Source organism: Eulemur rufifrons, chromosome 15 (genome assembly GCF_041146395.1).
Source record: "Eulemur rufifrons isolate Redbay chromosome 15, OSU_ERuf_1, whole genome shotgun sequence".
In the NCBI taxonomy this organism is placed as follows: Eukaryota; Metazoa; Chordata; class Mammalia; order Primates; family Lemuridae; genus Eulemur; species Eulemur rufifrons.
The window spans coordinates 34359786-34377734 of NC_090997.1; the positions used below are offsets into that span (position 1 = coordinate 34359786).

The 17949-nt window shown below is 40.0% G+C and overlaps 1 protein-coding gene across 5 annotated transcripts in view; it reads left to right on the forward strand.

Annotated features, from left to right (window-relative positions):
- The window catches only part of KCNQ5 (potassium voltage-gated channel subfamily Q member 5), a 508163-nt gene that overhangs the window by 474399 nt on the left and 15815 nt on the right, over positions 1-17949 (forward strand). For 4 of the 5 annotated variants that reach the window (XM_069487726.1, XM_069487729.1, XM_069487727.1 and 1 more), the window contains one exon: positions 8551-8659. The exons of the other annotated variant lie outside the window; for it this stretch is intronic. In XM_069487726.1, coding sequence (XP_069343827.1) covers positions 8551-8659 — 109 coding nt within the window. The remainder of the gene's footprint in view (positions 1-8550; positions 8660-17949) is intronic. 5 annotated transcript variants of the gene reach the window in all.

A 17949-nucleotide genomic window follows, 5' to 3' on the forward strand; every position in this document is an offset into this window, starting at 1 on the left:
CTGTTCATAATTATCTTTTTCATAGCTATGTAGTATACTTTCATGGTCAAGTTATATAATATACTATAACTTACAGTTTCCCACTCTAAGACATTGAAATTTGTATAAATATTTTTCTATAGTAGGAAACAATACAATAAATATTACTGCATTAAGCTATCTTTCTTTTTGAAATTATTTTCCAAAGAAAACTTCTCTGGTACAAAATTATAAGATTTCTGATTATGAATTTTTTTAAGTTTTTTATTGTCATAAAAATTTGTTCCAATTTACATCGTCACCAGCAATGTTAAAGTGTACCAAATTGATCTCAATTTTGCATGTTATTATTATTTTGCAAATTAAATAGGTAGAAGTCCATACTTTCAATGTATTTTTTTTAATTTCTAGTAAGCTTGAATAGTTTTCAGTCATTTTTTCCTAGTAGTTTCTCCTGATTGACTTATTTATAAATTTATATTTTGGATTGTGATTCATTTAAATAAGTGCCTTATACATTACAGATATTAAGCCTTCTTTCTATTTTGCAATTTTTTCCTAATCAAGAGCTTTTTTGGTGTTATAATTTAGTTATTGTGGGTAGTAAAATTTTGTGTCTTCATGATGAAAGCTGTTTGCTCTCTGGTTTATAATTTCTTCTATTGCCTCAAACATGAGGAGGACATTATCATTCCTCCACAGACAAAATAAATGTTTTCTGCTAGATTTTCGACAACATGATTTTATTTTGGACTATTAAGATGTAAGCTTCTTGTGTGTAAAAACAATAGTGACTCATTTAAAAGAGAAGGAGTGCCAAAATCTGAAAACCGTGGGGTTTTAGACAGCTGGAGGTAGAAGATAATAACTGGAATTCAGTTATTATTCAGATGACTAGAATGCCAGGATTGGACAAAACCTTGCTCCTATATCACCAATTTGTCCAGGGATTTTTTTTATTTTTTCTTCTGTTTTTTATGATGTAATTATTTCCTGTTGTCTTATAAGGCACCTACGTTGTCTCAAGTTGCTCCTCTGCAAAATATATCAGTGGAACTAAGGAAAACAGAATGGTGAACTATTCAAACACACTCCTCGGCTCTGACTGAAAGAGACTAGGGAACATCATTTTTTCACCTACAATCAGTGGTCCTTGCCCTTGGCTGCACACTGGATTTCTCTGGGGAGCTTTAAAAAATTTCTGATGCCTGGGTTCCAGCCTTTAGTTTCTAATGCTCTTAGTCTTGAGGATATCATGAGTATTGGGATTTTTTTAACACTCACCAGATGATTTTAATATGCAACTAAGGTTGAAACCCACTGTAATCATTTCATCAAGAAATGCAAAAAGGGCCTGGTGCAGTGGCTCACACCTGTAATCCTAGCACTCTGGGAGGCAGAGGCAGGAGGATCACTTGAGATCAGGAGTTCAAGAACAGCTTGAGCAAGAAAAAGACCCCGTCTCTACTAAAAATAGAAAAAATTAGCCGAGCAATTAAAAATAGAAAAAAAAATTAGCTGGGCGTGGTGGCAAACACCTATAGTCCCAGCTACTTGGGAGGCTGAGGTGGGAGGATTACTTGAGCCCAGGAGTTGGAGGTTGCTGTGAACTAGGCTGACGCCACAGCACTCTAGCCCAGGCAACAGAGCGAGACTCTGTCTCAAAAAAAAAAAAAGAAAGAAAGAAAAAGAAATGCAAAAAAGGATATCCAAAGGAAAGAAAATCAATATGTCTACACTCCCATGTTTACTGCAGCACTGTTCACAATAGCTAAAATATGGAATCAACCTAAGTATCCATCAGTGGATGAATGAATAAACAAAATGTGGTATAATACACACAGTGGAATAGTATTCAGCCATAAAAAAAGAATTTAATCCTGTCATTGCATCAATATGGATGAAACTAGAAGTCACTATATTAAGTGAAATAAGCCAGGCCCAGAAAACAAATATCACACGTTCTCATTCACATGTGGGAGCTAAAAAGGTGGATCTCATGAAGACAGAGAGTAGGTTGGTGGTTATCATAGGGTATGGGGGGAGGGTAGAATGAAGAGAGGTTGATTAATGAGTAAAAATATAATGTTTGATAGAAGAAACAAGACTTAATGTTTGATAAATCAATGGGTGACTGTAATTTTCTGTGACCTATTATATATTTCAAAATGCCTAGAAGAGAATAATTTTAATGTTTCTAGGATAAAGAAAAGACAGGTGGTCGGGCACGGTGGCTCATGCCTGTAATTCTAGTACTCTGGGAGGCCAAGGCGGGTGAATCGTTTGACCTCAGGAGTTCGAGACCAGCCTGAGCAAGAGCAAGACCCCATCTCTACTAAAAATAGAAAGAAATTAGCCAGACAACTAAAAAAATATATAGAAAAAATTAGCCGGGCATGGTGGCACATGCCTGTAGTCCCAGCTACTCGGGAGGCTGAGGCAGGAGAATTGCTTGAGCCCAGGAGTTTGAGGTTGCTGTGAGCTAGGCTGATGCCATAGCACTCTAGCCCAGGCAACAGAGTGATACTCTGTCTCAAAAAAAAAAAAAAAAAAAAAAGACAAATATTTAAGGTGATGGATATCCCAGTTATATTAATTTGATCTTTACGAATGCTATGAATGTATTAAATTATCACATGTACCCCCAAAATACGTACATCTATTATGTATCAATAAAAAAATTATTTTTAAAAATACAAAAAGGAATCTCATCTATAAGAGGACCTGACCAAGAGAAAGAACTAGAAATTACCTGTCCTTCTTTCATAAATACCTGCATCTTGATGGAACACTTTCTTAGTGGAAACAGAAAAATGGTCTTTGGACATAGCAGAAGTTTCCAGAATGTTCTTTACCATCCTCTCTCTTCATCATCTAAGGTCCAAGTGGTCCTTTCCAAACACTATGAAAAGTAGCAATTAGTAGTTTTTCAAAATTCAGTTTAGATTTTCCTAAATGTGGGGAGCAAAGTATTTGAAAGCAAATCCTGAACATTATTAATTAATAGGGAAAAAAAGGGCTGGGGGAGACAAAAGGTTGTATTTTATACTTCTTTTTCTCCCCAGTGCCAAGCATGGACCATGCACTGGGTTATACCCAGGAGGATCACCCACAGGGAGGAGGACTTTGGGGAACACCTTATTCCACTGGCATTTTGCCCTTTGTGGCTGGGTTTTGTGCAGATGGTGCTCACATGAGCTTACGTTCCCCTGACCTACATCTCCCAAGCTGCCAAGGCAGAGAGCGGACCTGAAGCTGGAGAACAGACATCCAGCCTCTGCAGGAAATTTAGCCCCACCCAGGTGCCTTAACATTCACAGAGGGTCTTAAGCCCCTAGGAATCATAAGAAAGACATTTAATGTATTATTATTAACTCTCCTGGAAAGAAAATTGATATCTCAAGATACGGCAGGTCCTCGAATAATAGTGTTTCATTCAATGTAATTTCTTTATAATATTGAAGAGAAAAAAATCAGTTTTGGTGGAGGGCCTCCATCTGTGTGGAGTTTGCATGTTCTCCCCATGCCTGCCTGGGTTTTCTCTGGGTACTCTGGTTTCCTCCCACACGCAAAAGCTGTGTGGGTGAGGTTCATCGGCGTATCTAAACGGTGCCAGTGTGAGTGAGTACGGATGTGTGCGAGTGTACCCTGGGATGGGACAGTCGGTACGGTGTCCAGTTTAGGGTGGGTTCCCACTTTGCACCCTGAGCTTCCGGGTGGGGCTTCAGCCACTCTCAAACCTGAACTGGAATAAGCGGGTTGGAAAATGAATGAATGAATACAAATTACTGTAAAATAAAAATTGTCAAGTATGCAAATGCAAGGCAATAAACCATGCAGTCCAAAAGTGCTCAGCAAGCCTCCCTTATTTACTCTTGTTTGTTTCTAAACTGTGTGGTGGTAGGAGGTGTTCCTTATAATTTGTGCTTTGCAAATATTTATTCCTTGATTTAACCCACCACCACTATGACCACTGTCACTCACTGATTCACAAAAAATTGGGAAATAATTATCTTACTTGTTTTTATTATATTTTCTTAAATGTATGTATAGCTCACATTTATTTCATTGTTTAATTCTAAGTGTTTTAGGTCTTTATTTAGAAGTTTGGTGATTTTTTGTGACCAGAAACATGCTATAGGAACTGAATGCTTGTTTATATCAATTAGCCTATGGTAAAATGGTTTTGTTTTACATCATTTCACTTAAAGTCAGTTTCCATGAACCTATAGATGACGTTAAGTGAGGGCTCACTGTACTTATGAAGCAAGAGATGGCATCGTCCCCATTTTTGTGGCTTTGAAATAGGAAAAAAAAATTCCGTAAGTCAGTCCCTGCTAACATATGGCAGTAAAGATATATTTCCTACTTATTTGCACTAACCAAACAAACCTACCACAAAAAAAAAAAAAAACAGGACTGAGTGTTTAATGTATTCCTTGAACAATTAAATTATAAAGTGCTATAATAAAACTGCATACTCAGATGCATTTGGATATGATGGCATTGGTGACTGACTCTCATCCTCTGTCCAGCCCTGTTCCTAAACGGAATGGATAGACTGAGCCTCTTACTGGGGTACAGGACGTGGGAATGAGAAGGGCAGCATAAGGCTGGGAGGTAACTGTCTTGTGATCATTTCCATATACAGTCAGTTGTGAACGTTATAGTTTCAGTATCTTTATTTTTGTGCCTATTGTGACAATACACACCTGCTGAAAGAAATAAGTTTCCATTAACCTCACAATTAAAGGACCCCGTATTGTATGCTGTTTAATTGTTCGGACCTGCATCATCATGTTATGGTTGGCTGTCCTGTATTTTCAAGCAGAGAAGTTTTTGCTATAGGTTTGCTGCATCTGTCTTGTAACCTCTCCAGTGTTCCCCAGTTTCCTGAGGTACAAGGTGGGACCATGTTAGACGTACTTCTCATTAGGGTTCAGAAGAGGGAAAGCTGTCACATGCCTCTATTTTGGAGGACAGTATAAAACACTCTTGTGAATTCTTTGCTAGGAATCCTGATAAAGTGTGCTATTTGGTATTTGATATTTCCTTTGTGGACTAACATCTGGGCTTCTCACAGGGCTCCATACGGCGGCTGGTGGTCTCAGCTCTGTCAGCCACCCGGCCTGTACGTGAGTCCCCCACTGCACCTGATCTCCCCTCACAACTCCCACACCCCCTCCTCCAAGTTCCAGGGTCTGTGTATTTCCAGGGCCCCCTGTGAGTGTGGACTGGCTCCGCACGTGGCCTTGTGCCCACAGTGCTCTAAAATCGGATCCTCTCTCAATGCTGTGGGGTCCACACTAAGCCAGGTGCTCACAGCCATGTGAAGGAGAATGTGCTGCAGGAGAAGGGAACCCAGATGTCAACAAGAGAGACAAGAAGGGCATTTATGGAAGGGTCAGAGGTGAGATTCGGGGTCAAGCAGCTCCAGAATCCCACTGCCTGGGTTTAAATTCTGGTTTTGTCACTCTCCACGTGTCCTCCTGTGCCTCACTTCCTGTAAAACAGAGGGTAATATTAATAATAATACATACCTCGTGGGGTTTTATACCAATTAATTAACGTTCTTGACACATAATTATATTTCTCTTAAAAAGCTCTTATTACGATTATTATCATCATCATTATTATCCTGGAGTGAAGAATTGGAAACCAGGAAGAAAAGTTTTCCCAACTGTATTAAGTCCTAGGGCTGCCACAACAAATTACCACAAATTGGGTGACTTGAAACAACGGAAATTTATCGTCCCACAGCTCAGGAGTCCAGAAGTGTGAAATCAAAGTGTCACTGTGATCGCTTTCTTCTGGAGGCACTGAGGGGGAACCATCCCCTGCCTCCTTCTTGGCCTCTGGTGGTTCCAGCAATCCTTGGTGTTCCCTGGCTTGTAGATGCATCACTCCAGTCTCTGCTTCCATCTTTCCTGTGTCCCTGTGTCGTCACCTTTTCAGTCTTGTATAAAGACACTTTCACTGCATTTAGGGTCCACCCTAATCCAGTATGATCTCATCTCCAACTTTATCTTTATTATATCTGCAAGACCTTTATTCCAGATAAGTTCATATTCTGATGTTCCAGCTGGACATAAATTTTGTAGTGACAATATTCATCCCACTACGGCAACTAAGAGCAGTTTGGGATCAAATCGGAAGAAACCATGAACAATTCCTGGAAAAATGTTATCTAACCTTGGGCATAATGTTTATGGTCTAGAAGGGCTGTGTTGTGTGGGTGGTCAACCAAGCAAAATGGGTCAGCAACCCTGGAGACCGTCACTGAGTCTAAACTGTCGAACACAGAGTTAATCAACGTACTCACATTTAAAGGGTGGCAAACTTCTCTGGAGAAAAGCTGAATGTATCCACAGGGACTGGCCGTACATATCAGGCAACACATTGTAGTAAGCTCTTTGTCCTGTCTCCTCTGACATGTTGTATGTCGCTATTTAACCCTGAACTCATTCCGACACCAAGTAATGCAATGTGAATGGCATGAGCTTGGGAGCCTCAAGGAACTGGATTTTAATATCATGCTCTGCAATTTACTAGCTCCACCTTCATGGCCTCAGACAAGATATTTACCTTAATTTCTGTGTCTCAAAACTGCGCATAATACCACCACCAACTTGTAGAATTGCTCTAAGTATGAAAAACAATATATGCAGAAGTTTCATGTAAGTGCCTGGCATAAATTCCAATGAGGGGTTGCCATTTGTCTTAGGCTGTTTGCACTGCTGTAACAAATTACCTGAGACTGGATAATTTATTAATATAAAGAACCGAAATTTATTTCTCACAGTTCTGGAGGCTGGAAGTCCAAGATGAAGGCACCATAGGTTCAGTGTCTGGTGAGGGCCCAGTCTCTGCTTCCAGGACGGTGCCTTGATACTGCTTACTCCAGAAGAGACGCACACTGTGTCCGCACGTGGTGGAAGGGACAGAAGGGCAAGAGGGCCTAGCTAGTCCTCTCCAGCCCTTTTATAAGGCTGTTAATCCCATTCATGAGGGCTCCCCCATCATGACTTAATCACCTTGTAAAGGCCCCACACTCTTAATATAATACTGTCACATTGGCAATTAAATTTCAACATAAGAATTTTGAGGGACAAATTCAGACAATAGCACTATTATTATTAATATTATCATTATGGTTAGGTGGTAGTTTCATCTTTCCCCTTTACGAGGCTTGAGGGCAAGAAGGCCGATGGACCCTGAAGTAGAGCCGTGAAGACCCATCTTCATGTATCTCCTCATCTCTGCCCCCACCACCTCCACCCTAGCACAAAGCAAACTGGGTAAACACACAGTAAATATTAGCTGCACATCAACTACATTCCAAATACAAGCACTGCCTCAATGAATGAACCTCCAATTGTCTTTCAGGATTCTGAACCTGACCAGGATAGCCCATAGGAAAGTCTGTCCCTTTCAAGATTTAGCAAGTGGACACCACACAGAGCCAAGGCAACATGAAGTAGTATCGGCCCTCTAGTCTACGTCAACACTTAAGAGGCTTGGGCCATATAAAAATGGCACTTGGGGGCAACATAACTCATCTTTCATGAGAGCATTTTTATTCATTTATTTTTTTATGACGAAGGTAATACATGTTCATTGTAGAAAATTTAGAAAATATAAGCAAGAAAAAACAGTGAAATCATTCTTAATTTCAGATATATATATAGACTGTTTTCATTAACAATATAGTGTGACTTTTTTCAGTCATTAGTCTTCAACATCATTTTTTAAAGCTTCCTAATATTCTGTTATATAAGCCAACTAATATTCATTTAACCCATCCCCGTCACAGGAATTTTAACTTTTGTTCAGTATTTTGATACTGAAAACAAAGATGCAATGATATGAATTTATTGCTTATTAATTTCACAATTTCCTAGTAATTTGGTATTTATTATATTCCTACCTCCTTCTCCAAACATTGCAATTAACCCAAAAGTAAATTTTCTCCGTTTAGGAGAAACTGATTTTCTTATTCAGTCTGAAAATCTGCTCTCAACTTTGGCTATAGCATCCTAAGCAAGCTCTCTCCTTGGCCGCCTGTGTCCAGTAGCTGATAAGTAAGTCGTCAGCGTTCTCGAGTCTGACTGCTCAGCTCACTTGTTCAGGGCAGAGGGCTAATAGGGTCAATGTCATGGGATTCGAGCTTAATATATACAGGCCAGTTAGTTACGTGTCCAAAGACCGTTTCCCTAACTCCAAACAGCTGTCATTCAAGTGCTGGCTGTTAATGTCCCAGGAACTGGGCAAAAGAGCACAGGTGGATGGACGCAAATCTATCACCACTACTGCAAAGACAGAGTGTCAACAGCTTCATCTTCCTCATGGAAAACAGCTCAGAAAAGCATTCGTGTTAAATTACACAAAACTGGTGAGGTTGCAGAAAAAGGAGAAAGAATGACATTGGGAAAACAATTGGCTGGTTTTATACATATATTGGTTTACAAACATAATCTGTGATAACCCCACCCTTCCTATGTGAGACAAATTCAGCACCAAGTTTCAAATTGCTGGTGGTGGTGTTACTTAACTGGCAATTCTCTCTTGCAGCTGACACTGCTCTCGGCACTGACGACGCATATGATGAAAAAGGGTGCCAGTGTGATGTATCAGTGGAAGACCTCACTCCACCACTTAAAACTGTCATTCGAGCTATCAGGTTGGTGAAAATCTTGAACAAAATGACTCAGAGACATGCCTCTGATTATTTGAATCACTGTGTTGCTTCGTTCTTTTTTCTGCTGGTAAATCTGGAATCACCACTTGCCCTTTTCCTATTCATCTGCATGCCTACTAAGTTGTGAAACACTTTTTAATATGAAACTGTGCTGTGTTCAACACAAAGTATATTATAAAAGGAGGGTGGGTGTGAAAAGCCAGTAGTGTATTTGTTGCTTTAAGGACATTTAGTTTATTGATGCAATTGGATTTTTTATATTATTTTTATGACTCGATGCTCCAATCTATGTTCTTACAGTATTTGTACCAAAGAAAAGGCCTTCTAGGTTATCTTAAAGCAGGCTGAGTTCTCAAAATGAGAAACCTAAAGTACTTTGCAGTGACTTGGTCCTAACCTCTGAAATGTCATTGTTAAAGGCTGATGTTAATATGCTTCCTCTACTGATGGCGGAGAGCAGAGAGCTAAGAGAGTACCCAGGGCAATTTAAATTTATATTTCCAAGACCCTCCCACACAAAAATATATTTATGATGTGCACTAAATGAACTGCTGCGTGCTCAGCCGGCCCAGTGTAACCCCTTTGAAAGAATTTCCATCTGTCAGAGACTGCTGAGTAACTGTGTTGCAAATGAAAAAAACAAAAACCTCTGATCTTTTTGGCTCTTTCTGCCTCTTACCAAAAAGTCAGAAGAAAGCTTCAAATATACAAACCAATTTAGCTATTCAGATGCTTAGTCTAATCTCAAATATCAGTATGATTGATTATTTACTTGTATTTTTATTTGGTCATTTAGCATCATGCTAGACATTGCTTTACTCTATGGGTGGGAGTCACTGGGAAAGCAGAAAAGAGTTATAAAGATTTTGGCAAATGTTTGTGGGGGCAAAAGAAAAATCAGAATATGATGAAAATATGTGTACTCTAGAACTGCGGTCCCCAATTCCCAGGCTGTGGACTGGTACTGATTTGTGACCTATTAGGAACCGGGCTACACAACAGGAGGTGAGCGGTGGGCAAACCAGTGAAGCTTCATCTGTATTAACAGCCTCTCCCCATCACTCGCCATCCGCCCCCAACCCCAGTCCATGGAAAACTTGTGTCCCATGAAGACAATTTGTCCCTGGAGCCAAAAAGGTTGGGGACCACTGCAGAAGATACATAAACATTATCCGTAAGAGCAACCTAAAAAGAAGTGAAGTCCAGTTACTTCCCAATGGAGCCCTCAAGCAGCAAACCCTGTGAGTGGGGAGACCAACTCATTGTATGGTCACCTATCCCTGGGGAACCTAAAAGACTTGGATGATATTTAAGACCAGAAACCCCAGAATATGTAGTGAAATGACGTCTGAAACCTTCAGTCAAAGGGAGAGAGCAGACGTAGAACTGCACTGTCCAATACGATAGTCACTGCCCACATGAGGCTATTTAAATCTGAATAAATTAAAATGAAATACAATTTAAAATTGGGTGGATCCATCCCACTATCCACATTTCTAGTGCCCAATAGCCACAAGTGGCCAGTGGCTACTATATTAAAGAAAAAAATATATAGAACATTTAACTCATCACAGAAAGTTCTATTGGACATTGCTGGTCTGGAAGTCACCTGAAATTCTTTACATGCATTGATTATATCCATCAAAGACTCTAAAGTGAAGATGGGGCAATTCAGCCCACAAATTAATCTGACTTGCAACAAGTATGGAAAACCTTATCTAGTGGAAGCAGATTAGGTTTCCTAAAAGTCACACTGAACCCAATTTGTGTCATTTCCCAAGACCTTCTGAAGCTTTCTGCTTTTGCTTCACAACCTATGAAAGGGATTATGAGCTACAAGAAAGAAAATGAAATAGGTTTATTCTGCTAGCTAAGCACTTTAGCAACAGCTTAAGATTTACTTTGTTATACTTCTTCTTGAACTTGACTGATTTTGTGAAATCCTTTGCAGAATTCCCTTGCTTTTCAGAATTCCTTATTGGTGCTTATTTTTAAAAGAACTTTATTATTTATGTGTCTGTCCTTTTTGTGAAATTCTGAAGCTTGCTGCTTTTTACGTTGTGACACTGGGGAGGATGTTTTTCTCCTCCATATACTGATTCTGCTTAATGTTTTTTTAATCACTCCTAAATTCCATTTTAAAATTATTGGGTTCTATGAAAACCTAATAGTGACACTCAATACTTTAATAACTTAATTGGAAAATTTTCTCTCATGGTTGTACTTAATTTCTAAAGATATATAATTTAAAAACCAACCAATACAATTAGCAGTTCCAAGAAGAAGCTTGCAGGTATGAGTTCCTAAATTTTATGCAAGAGTATTCTTTCCCTGAGGAGTTTAATTATACAAATAAGTTCAGCATCAGCTGACTGAAAAGTTTTTTGCCAGAACCTGCCCACCTCTTGCCGCTCAGCTGAAATAGTATTTTATATTTATCTTACCGATTGCAAATGTGTACCCTCTATTTATTCATCTCTAAAATAGAAACTTTGTTTTGGCATTTTCTTTGTTATATTTTGGTTGTCAGAATACTTAATATGAATATTTGAATAGGCCTTTTGTATTCTAGTAGCTCTTACAATAATAGTTTTTCCTAAGAGCTAAATTAAAATTAAAATTTGTAACAAAAAATATGTATTCCGCTGCAAAGACGACAGTGTGGAAAATAATATTACTACATTCACAAAGAATAAAGTAAGAATTCCTATTTTCAGTTATCAATATTTATTAAACATCTGCCATTTTCTAGAGATAATTAAGGACACTCTTCTCTAACGCTAGATATAGCTAAGAAAGAAAGAAAAAAAAAAAAAAGGACACTCTCTGAACTTGTCTGGATTCTATTACCCAAATGCACTTTGAGACATTTTTTTTTTAAGTGAATGATGTCACTTTTTATAGTACATAGCAAACAATGATTTCTTAGACTATTTCCAAAATATATCTTTTGCTCAGAAGAAAATTTAGTTTTGTATATTTCCTCCAGGATTATCATAGATTTTTCACAAAATATTATTTCATGGAAATGTACAAATTTTCTGGAAATATGTTTTCAAACTCACCTCTGAGAGCAGAGATTGCCCTTATTTTTAACGAAAGCTCTATATGTTATTAATGATTCAATTCAAGCAATGTTAAGTTTATTTTCATCCACTTATAGAAATTAGTTTCTAAATGGAAAGAAAATTAGTAGGGAAGTAAACAAAATTGTAAACAAATCGATAAACTCTTGAGCATTCTACACACTCAGTTTTCCCCATATCATGGTAGGATGCCAGTTTTCCTATCACTGTTTGAAAAACATACCCCATAATAATTTGGATATGTTCCTTGAAAATGTCAAGCAGCTGGCTATTTGGGAATATCTGAAGAGGCTGACTGTTACCTCTCTGCATAAATATGAATCTTGGGCAAAGTCTCACACAAAAATTAACATATGCTTTTTATTTGAAATAACAAATGTTTGAAAGTCATATACAACTGCATAGTTCTATTTTTTTAAATTTTTTTTTAAGACAGAGTCTCTCTCTGTTGTCTGGGTTAGAATGCCGTGGCATCAGCCTAGCTCACAGCAACCTCAAACTCCTGGACTTAAGTAATCCTCCTGGCTTAGCCTCCCAAGTAGCTGGGACTACAGGCATGCACTACCACCCCTGGCTAATTTTTTCTATTTTTAGTTGACCAGGTAATTTTTTTATTAGAGACGGAGTCTCAATCTTGCTCAGGCTGGTCTCAAACTCCTGACCTCAAGCGATCCTCCCACCTGGGCCTCCCAGAGGCTAGGATTACGAGCATGAGCCACCACACCAGGCCACAGCTGCACATTTCTAAGAGTCCCAGAATAATAACTTTTTTAAATACAAAAGAAATTTTGTAACAATTTTCTGTAATGAACTGGCAGGGAAGTTCTCAGATACGCACACCAAGGCAACACATAAGTGCTGTGTAAAGGATTTGGCATTTGGGGAAAGAGCATTGTCTGTTAAAACAGTGCAATGCAAAGTTTACATGCTTCTTACCAGTGTTGTTTTCACAGAATTACTATATCTAGGATTAAGGCTACTCTTTTTTTTTTTAATTCTTAAAATTATTTATCTCAACAGATATTAAATTACTCTGTCAAATTGCTATTACTAGTTTCTAAGCACTGATCTCTTCACGGACTTGGTACCCAACAGTTGGTGAAGTGTCTCCAGTCCTCAGACCACACTTTTAATGCCAGTCTTAACAAGATCCTCAGCAGTTGTTCTCCTGTCAGCTTGTTTCACACAACCATGTTTTCTGTCAATCATCAAGAACTGAATCAGAATACCGTGCAACCTGTTCTTGTGAATATGACCCAAAGCGCCTCATATAGATTACTCATTATTTTGAAGAGAAATGACCAAGATGCTGTTGACCGTGTCCTGTTCTTAACTTCTCTTAATACCTCCGTGGAATAACCGCCATGCCTACTGTGTTTCATGGCATGCAACCTCTTCTTCCCCAGGCCAGACCAGCCTTTTAGAGAATCACATGAATAGATAAATAAGGTCTGCGTTAAAAACTTAAAGAAATCTTTAGTTGAAGTTGCAGCCTGACTTTAGCCCGCACCACTGGCTAATTCTACTCCCCCCACCCTCTCCAGCACTACCCAGGAGAGGTGGTCCAAGAAACACAACAGCCCCTGTGCCACCTTGAGCAACTCACATCCCCTCTCTGGGCCTCCATTTCCCCATTGGTGAAGTAGGGATGATAATAGTGTTGGCCTCCTAGGGTTGTGGTGAGGAATGAATAAATGAATAAGCATTTGCAAAGCACTTAGAACAGTGCACAGGGTGGGCACTATGTAAATGCTAATTATTATTACGGTTTAGTTGTCTAGACTCCTTAATGCATTCCAGCGTTCTGCCTCCACTGCCCATCCTCTGTTCTGAGTCTGCCCTTTCCTCTCCGAGCTCCACCGGCTCCCATGGCAAGTCACGTGGGAGAAACACTTCGCTCCCTCTTCTGAGGGGTGCTCCCAACTTCCAAAATGTTTCCAGCCTGCACCCTCTTCCCCAGGAAGCACTTACTGTTACCCTTGAAGTTACCTCCCTACTACCTGGGCTGAGAAATTACTTGGGGCTGGAAAAGCAATGTTTTCACCCAATCATGAGGCAATGTTCCAAGCAGAGCTCTCCCCCTTCGTCCTCAGGGTGAGCTTGCATTCTTCCTAGGCACCCTCTAAAGGGAGAAGTTACTTCCCTCCTCTCCCTCCCCGACCCTTGCAGAGGCCTGACTACAGACTCCTTACAGTTCCTCCCTAGGAGTTAGGCATGCACTCAAAAAATAGTTACTGAGCTTCTGCTCTGCACCAGGCACAGAGATAAACATTAACAAAAAAGATCAATCCCTGCTTAGAGTTGGGAGGGGCTACCAAAAAAGCAGAGTCAATTACGATGCAGAGCAACAGATCACTACGATGATAGAAGTCCAGGATGGTTTGGGCCAACCTAAGTCAGCACTTATGTGGGAGCTGGCATTGAGGAAGGCTTTCTGGAAGAAGGGAAAAAAGAAATCTGGTAGATATATAGGGAGTAGCCAGGTTACTATGGGGGGAGAGGTTTATGCAGAGAGAACTGCAGTTGCAAAAAAAGCAGAGGTGAAGGCGGCATTAGGAAGTATGAATGTTGGTACTGGGAAGGGTCAAGGAGAGTAGAGGTGAGGCTGAAGACAGGAGCAGGAACCATTATGATGAACAGGAATGTGGGGAGGCTTTTAAGTACAGAAGTAAATTATCAGGTTGGTGCTTTATTCTAAAAATTGGAACGATGGCTCTGATTGCAATGTAAAGAACATATTGGAAAGAGGGGACCATTGTCATTACAATACCTGCATCTGCTGGGGCCTGAGCCAGGTAGTCATGATGAAGAATGGTGAAGGATGGATTTCAGAGCACTTCAGGCATAAAACATGATAGGATTTGGATATTTACTGGTCGGAGAGGATGGAGTGGAGGAGCAGGAGGAACCGAGGATGGTATATCTGGATGCCTGGTCAGACAGAGGCTGGCTCGGGGGGCGATGGGGTATTATTGTGAATGTTGAGTTCAAGGGTTCACAGTGGGGCTCAGCAGGCAGGTGGATCCCTGGATGTGAAGCCCGGGAGAAAAATCTGAAATGGGGACAAACTTGGTAGCTGTCAGCACAGAGATAAATGGTTTATAGAAGTCTCTCCCCAGGGAGTAAAAAGAGAAGATGGTCAACACAGAATGCTAAGGCTCACAAACAAGTGAAGAGCTGCCAAAGGAAGACGGCTCTGAAGGAGACAGATTCGAAGCAACCAGACAGATGGAAAACCAGGAGAGTGTGACAGAAGAGGAGCCAGAGGAGGAAAGTGTTTCAAGCAGGAGGCAGATGTCATCTGTGTTAGATGCTGCTAAGAGGTCAAAAAAGATAAAGAGTGAGAAGGTCCTTTGAAAGTGGCAACAGAGAGGTCATCAGTGTCTCTGGAGAAAAATTTAGCAGAGGGAAAAGGGTTTGAAGCCAGGTGGTAAACAGAACACTTTTTAAAATTATCTATCAGAATCTTTCACTCTAATATGAACACAGATGAAGTGTCAAGAATTTCTTTGTAACTAGCAAAGACTCATCAACTCTTCCAAAATAGCTCAGATGTGATCAGTGAACTGCAGAACCACTGATGACATTTCAGAGTTTCTGAGGTGGGTATGCAAATCAGGCCTCACTGTTACCCTGGATTGGGTGACAAAGTTTTCCAGCGTTCTTGCCCTTCTGTTCTTCCTGTTCTAAAAAGCATGTACAGGGCCATCCTCTTGACCATCCCTAAAGTGCAATCTCAACTCTGAATCCTTCTTAAATCTCACTTTATACTTCAGACAAGAATACCCACAAACAGAGAAGAACCACACGTTTGCCATTGTGGGTTTTGTTAAAGGTACAAGCTGTCTAATCGTCACCAGTTCTTAATTTTGCTGATGGCATCTCTGCTATTTCAGCAGAGGTGATGAGCCTTTGTTTGCAAGTCACTATTAAGACATTCTTGACAGCCAAGTCTATGACATGTTACAATAAAGGATGCCACTGGAAGAACATTTTATGGATCATTTAGCACATATCTTTAAAATCAGCTAATATATTCCCTTGAATAGTCTTTTTGTTTGTTTTTGTTTTGAAGGTAATTATCTGTGGCCACATTTTGCTCTGAGGCTGCATTAAACTAGTCTTTCACTGAAGAGGCACTTACTTTGTAGCACCTGAGATTTTTAAACTTTTATTTGGTTATGATTTAAACTGTATCTCCTATTGCTTGCCATGACTAAAAATATCTAAGAGCAGTCAACAAGTATGGTCCATTTATTTATTTACTTATTCATCTCACACTTTAAAATTTATGCAGGATTTTACACTCCTAGGAAAACAAAATTCCCAAATTTAGTTACCATATCGATGCTCACAAAATCCTGGGAAGAAAGTCAACCATTTACAGACTTACCTGGATCCAGAAGTTCTTGCTTGGGTTTTATTATGCTTATACCAGTAAAAGAAAACCCAACAAAATCTACAGGAGAGCCTACTAGACCCTGCATATAAAGAACAGTAATGACAAGTATTAGAATAGCTACTCTACTCTCAGTGGTGGAAACCATGTGGCCACAGAACTTGTCTTAATGTCCTAAGTCTGCCAAAGGGGGTATGTGCTTACCCCTACAGTAAGGACATCAGGTAGGCTATACACAAGTAGAGCTAACTTACGTGTCTCTATTAGGAGTTGAAAGCAAGACAATGAGACCGATCCGTGCATTCAGGGACTCCTGGGGTTCCTTGATCACTGGCTAGTAGCCCAACTGAGAAGAAAGAAGGATGGAGGAGCCTTAGATATATAATTCTGTAACTTGCTTTGCAGGGTTGTCAGAGTTTAAATACTGTATACACAAATGCAAATCTGTATTGTTGAATTGTGTTTATGTATTAACAGGAAAACAACATTAATAAATATTCTAAACAAGTGACCAAAATTATCAAGTTCTGTAGCCCTAGACTGGATTTGCTCCATTATCAACATGGTCCCTTGATCAGTCTCTAAAAATTGAGAGAGGGCTGTCCTGCGAGAAATTCAGTGATCAAAAAGCTCTGGGTGGCTGGGCGAGGTGGCTCACGCCTGTAATCCTAGCACTCTGGGAGGCGGAAGAGGGAGGATTGCTTGAGATCAGGAGTTCAAGACAGCCTGAGCAAGAGTGAGACATCATCTCTACCTAAAATAGAAAAATCAGCCAGGCATGGTGGCATGCACCTGTAGTCACAGCTACTTGGGAGGCTGAGGCAGAAGGATTGCTTGAGCCCAGGAGTTTGAGGGTGCTGTGAGCTGGGCTGATGCCACAGCACTGTAGCCCAGGCAACAGAGTGAGACTCTGTCTCAAAAAAAATAAATATGACAAAATAAATTTAAAAAGGAAAAAAAATAAAAAGCTATGGATGACCTCAAGGACCGGCCCTGAGGCCTTTGCTTTTAAGGCAGATAGAGGCTATATTTCTCATGGAGAATCAGAAATCAGAAGACAAAATTTTTCAAACTGGGAAGAGGGAGTGTTTCAAACTGGGAAAAGTAAATGGATCATGAGGGCTCTGCCCTCTTGAATGGATTAATCCATTTATGGTTTAATAGATTAATTTCCCCCAAGACTGTAATTTATTTTAGAAAAAAAGAATTTATTTCTTGCAGCTATGGAGTCTGGGAAGTCCAAGGTCAAGAGGGTGCATCTGGTGAGAGCCTTCTTGCTGGTGGGGACTCTGCACAGTCCCAAAATGGCACAGGGCATCACATGACGAGGGCCCTGAGCATGCTAAGTGCTAGCTCAGGTCACTCTTCCCTTTCTTATAAAGCCACCAATTCCCCTCCCATGATAACCCATTAATCTATTAATGCATAAATGAATTAATCCATTCATGAGGGCAGAGCCTTCATGATTCAGTCACTTCTTAAAGGTCCCACCTCTCAATATTGCCACTTTGGAGATTCAGTTTTAACATGAATTTTGGAGAAGACACTCAAACCATAGCATGGGAATATAGAATGCATGTCTGTAGAGTAAATCAATCCAACTAACCAACAAAAAGTAAGGAGAGGAGTCAGTTAGGGAGCAGGGAGGCAACACACATCCACCCCATAAACATACGATCTGGGAACACCAGGGGGCCATTTCAATAGTCTTGAGAAACTTAGTCATATCCCCAGACAAAGGGGTGCAGAGCAGGTAAAGGACTATCATCTCCTCCAGAAATCATTTC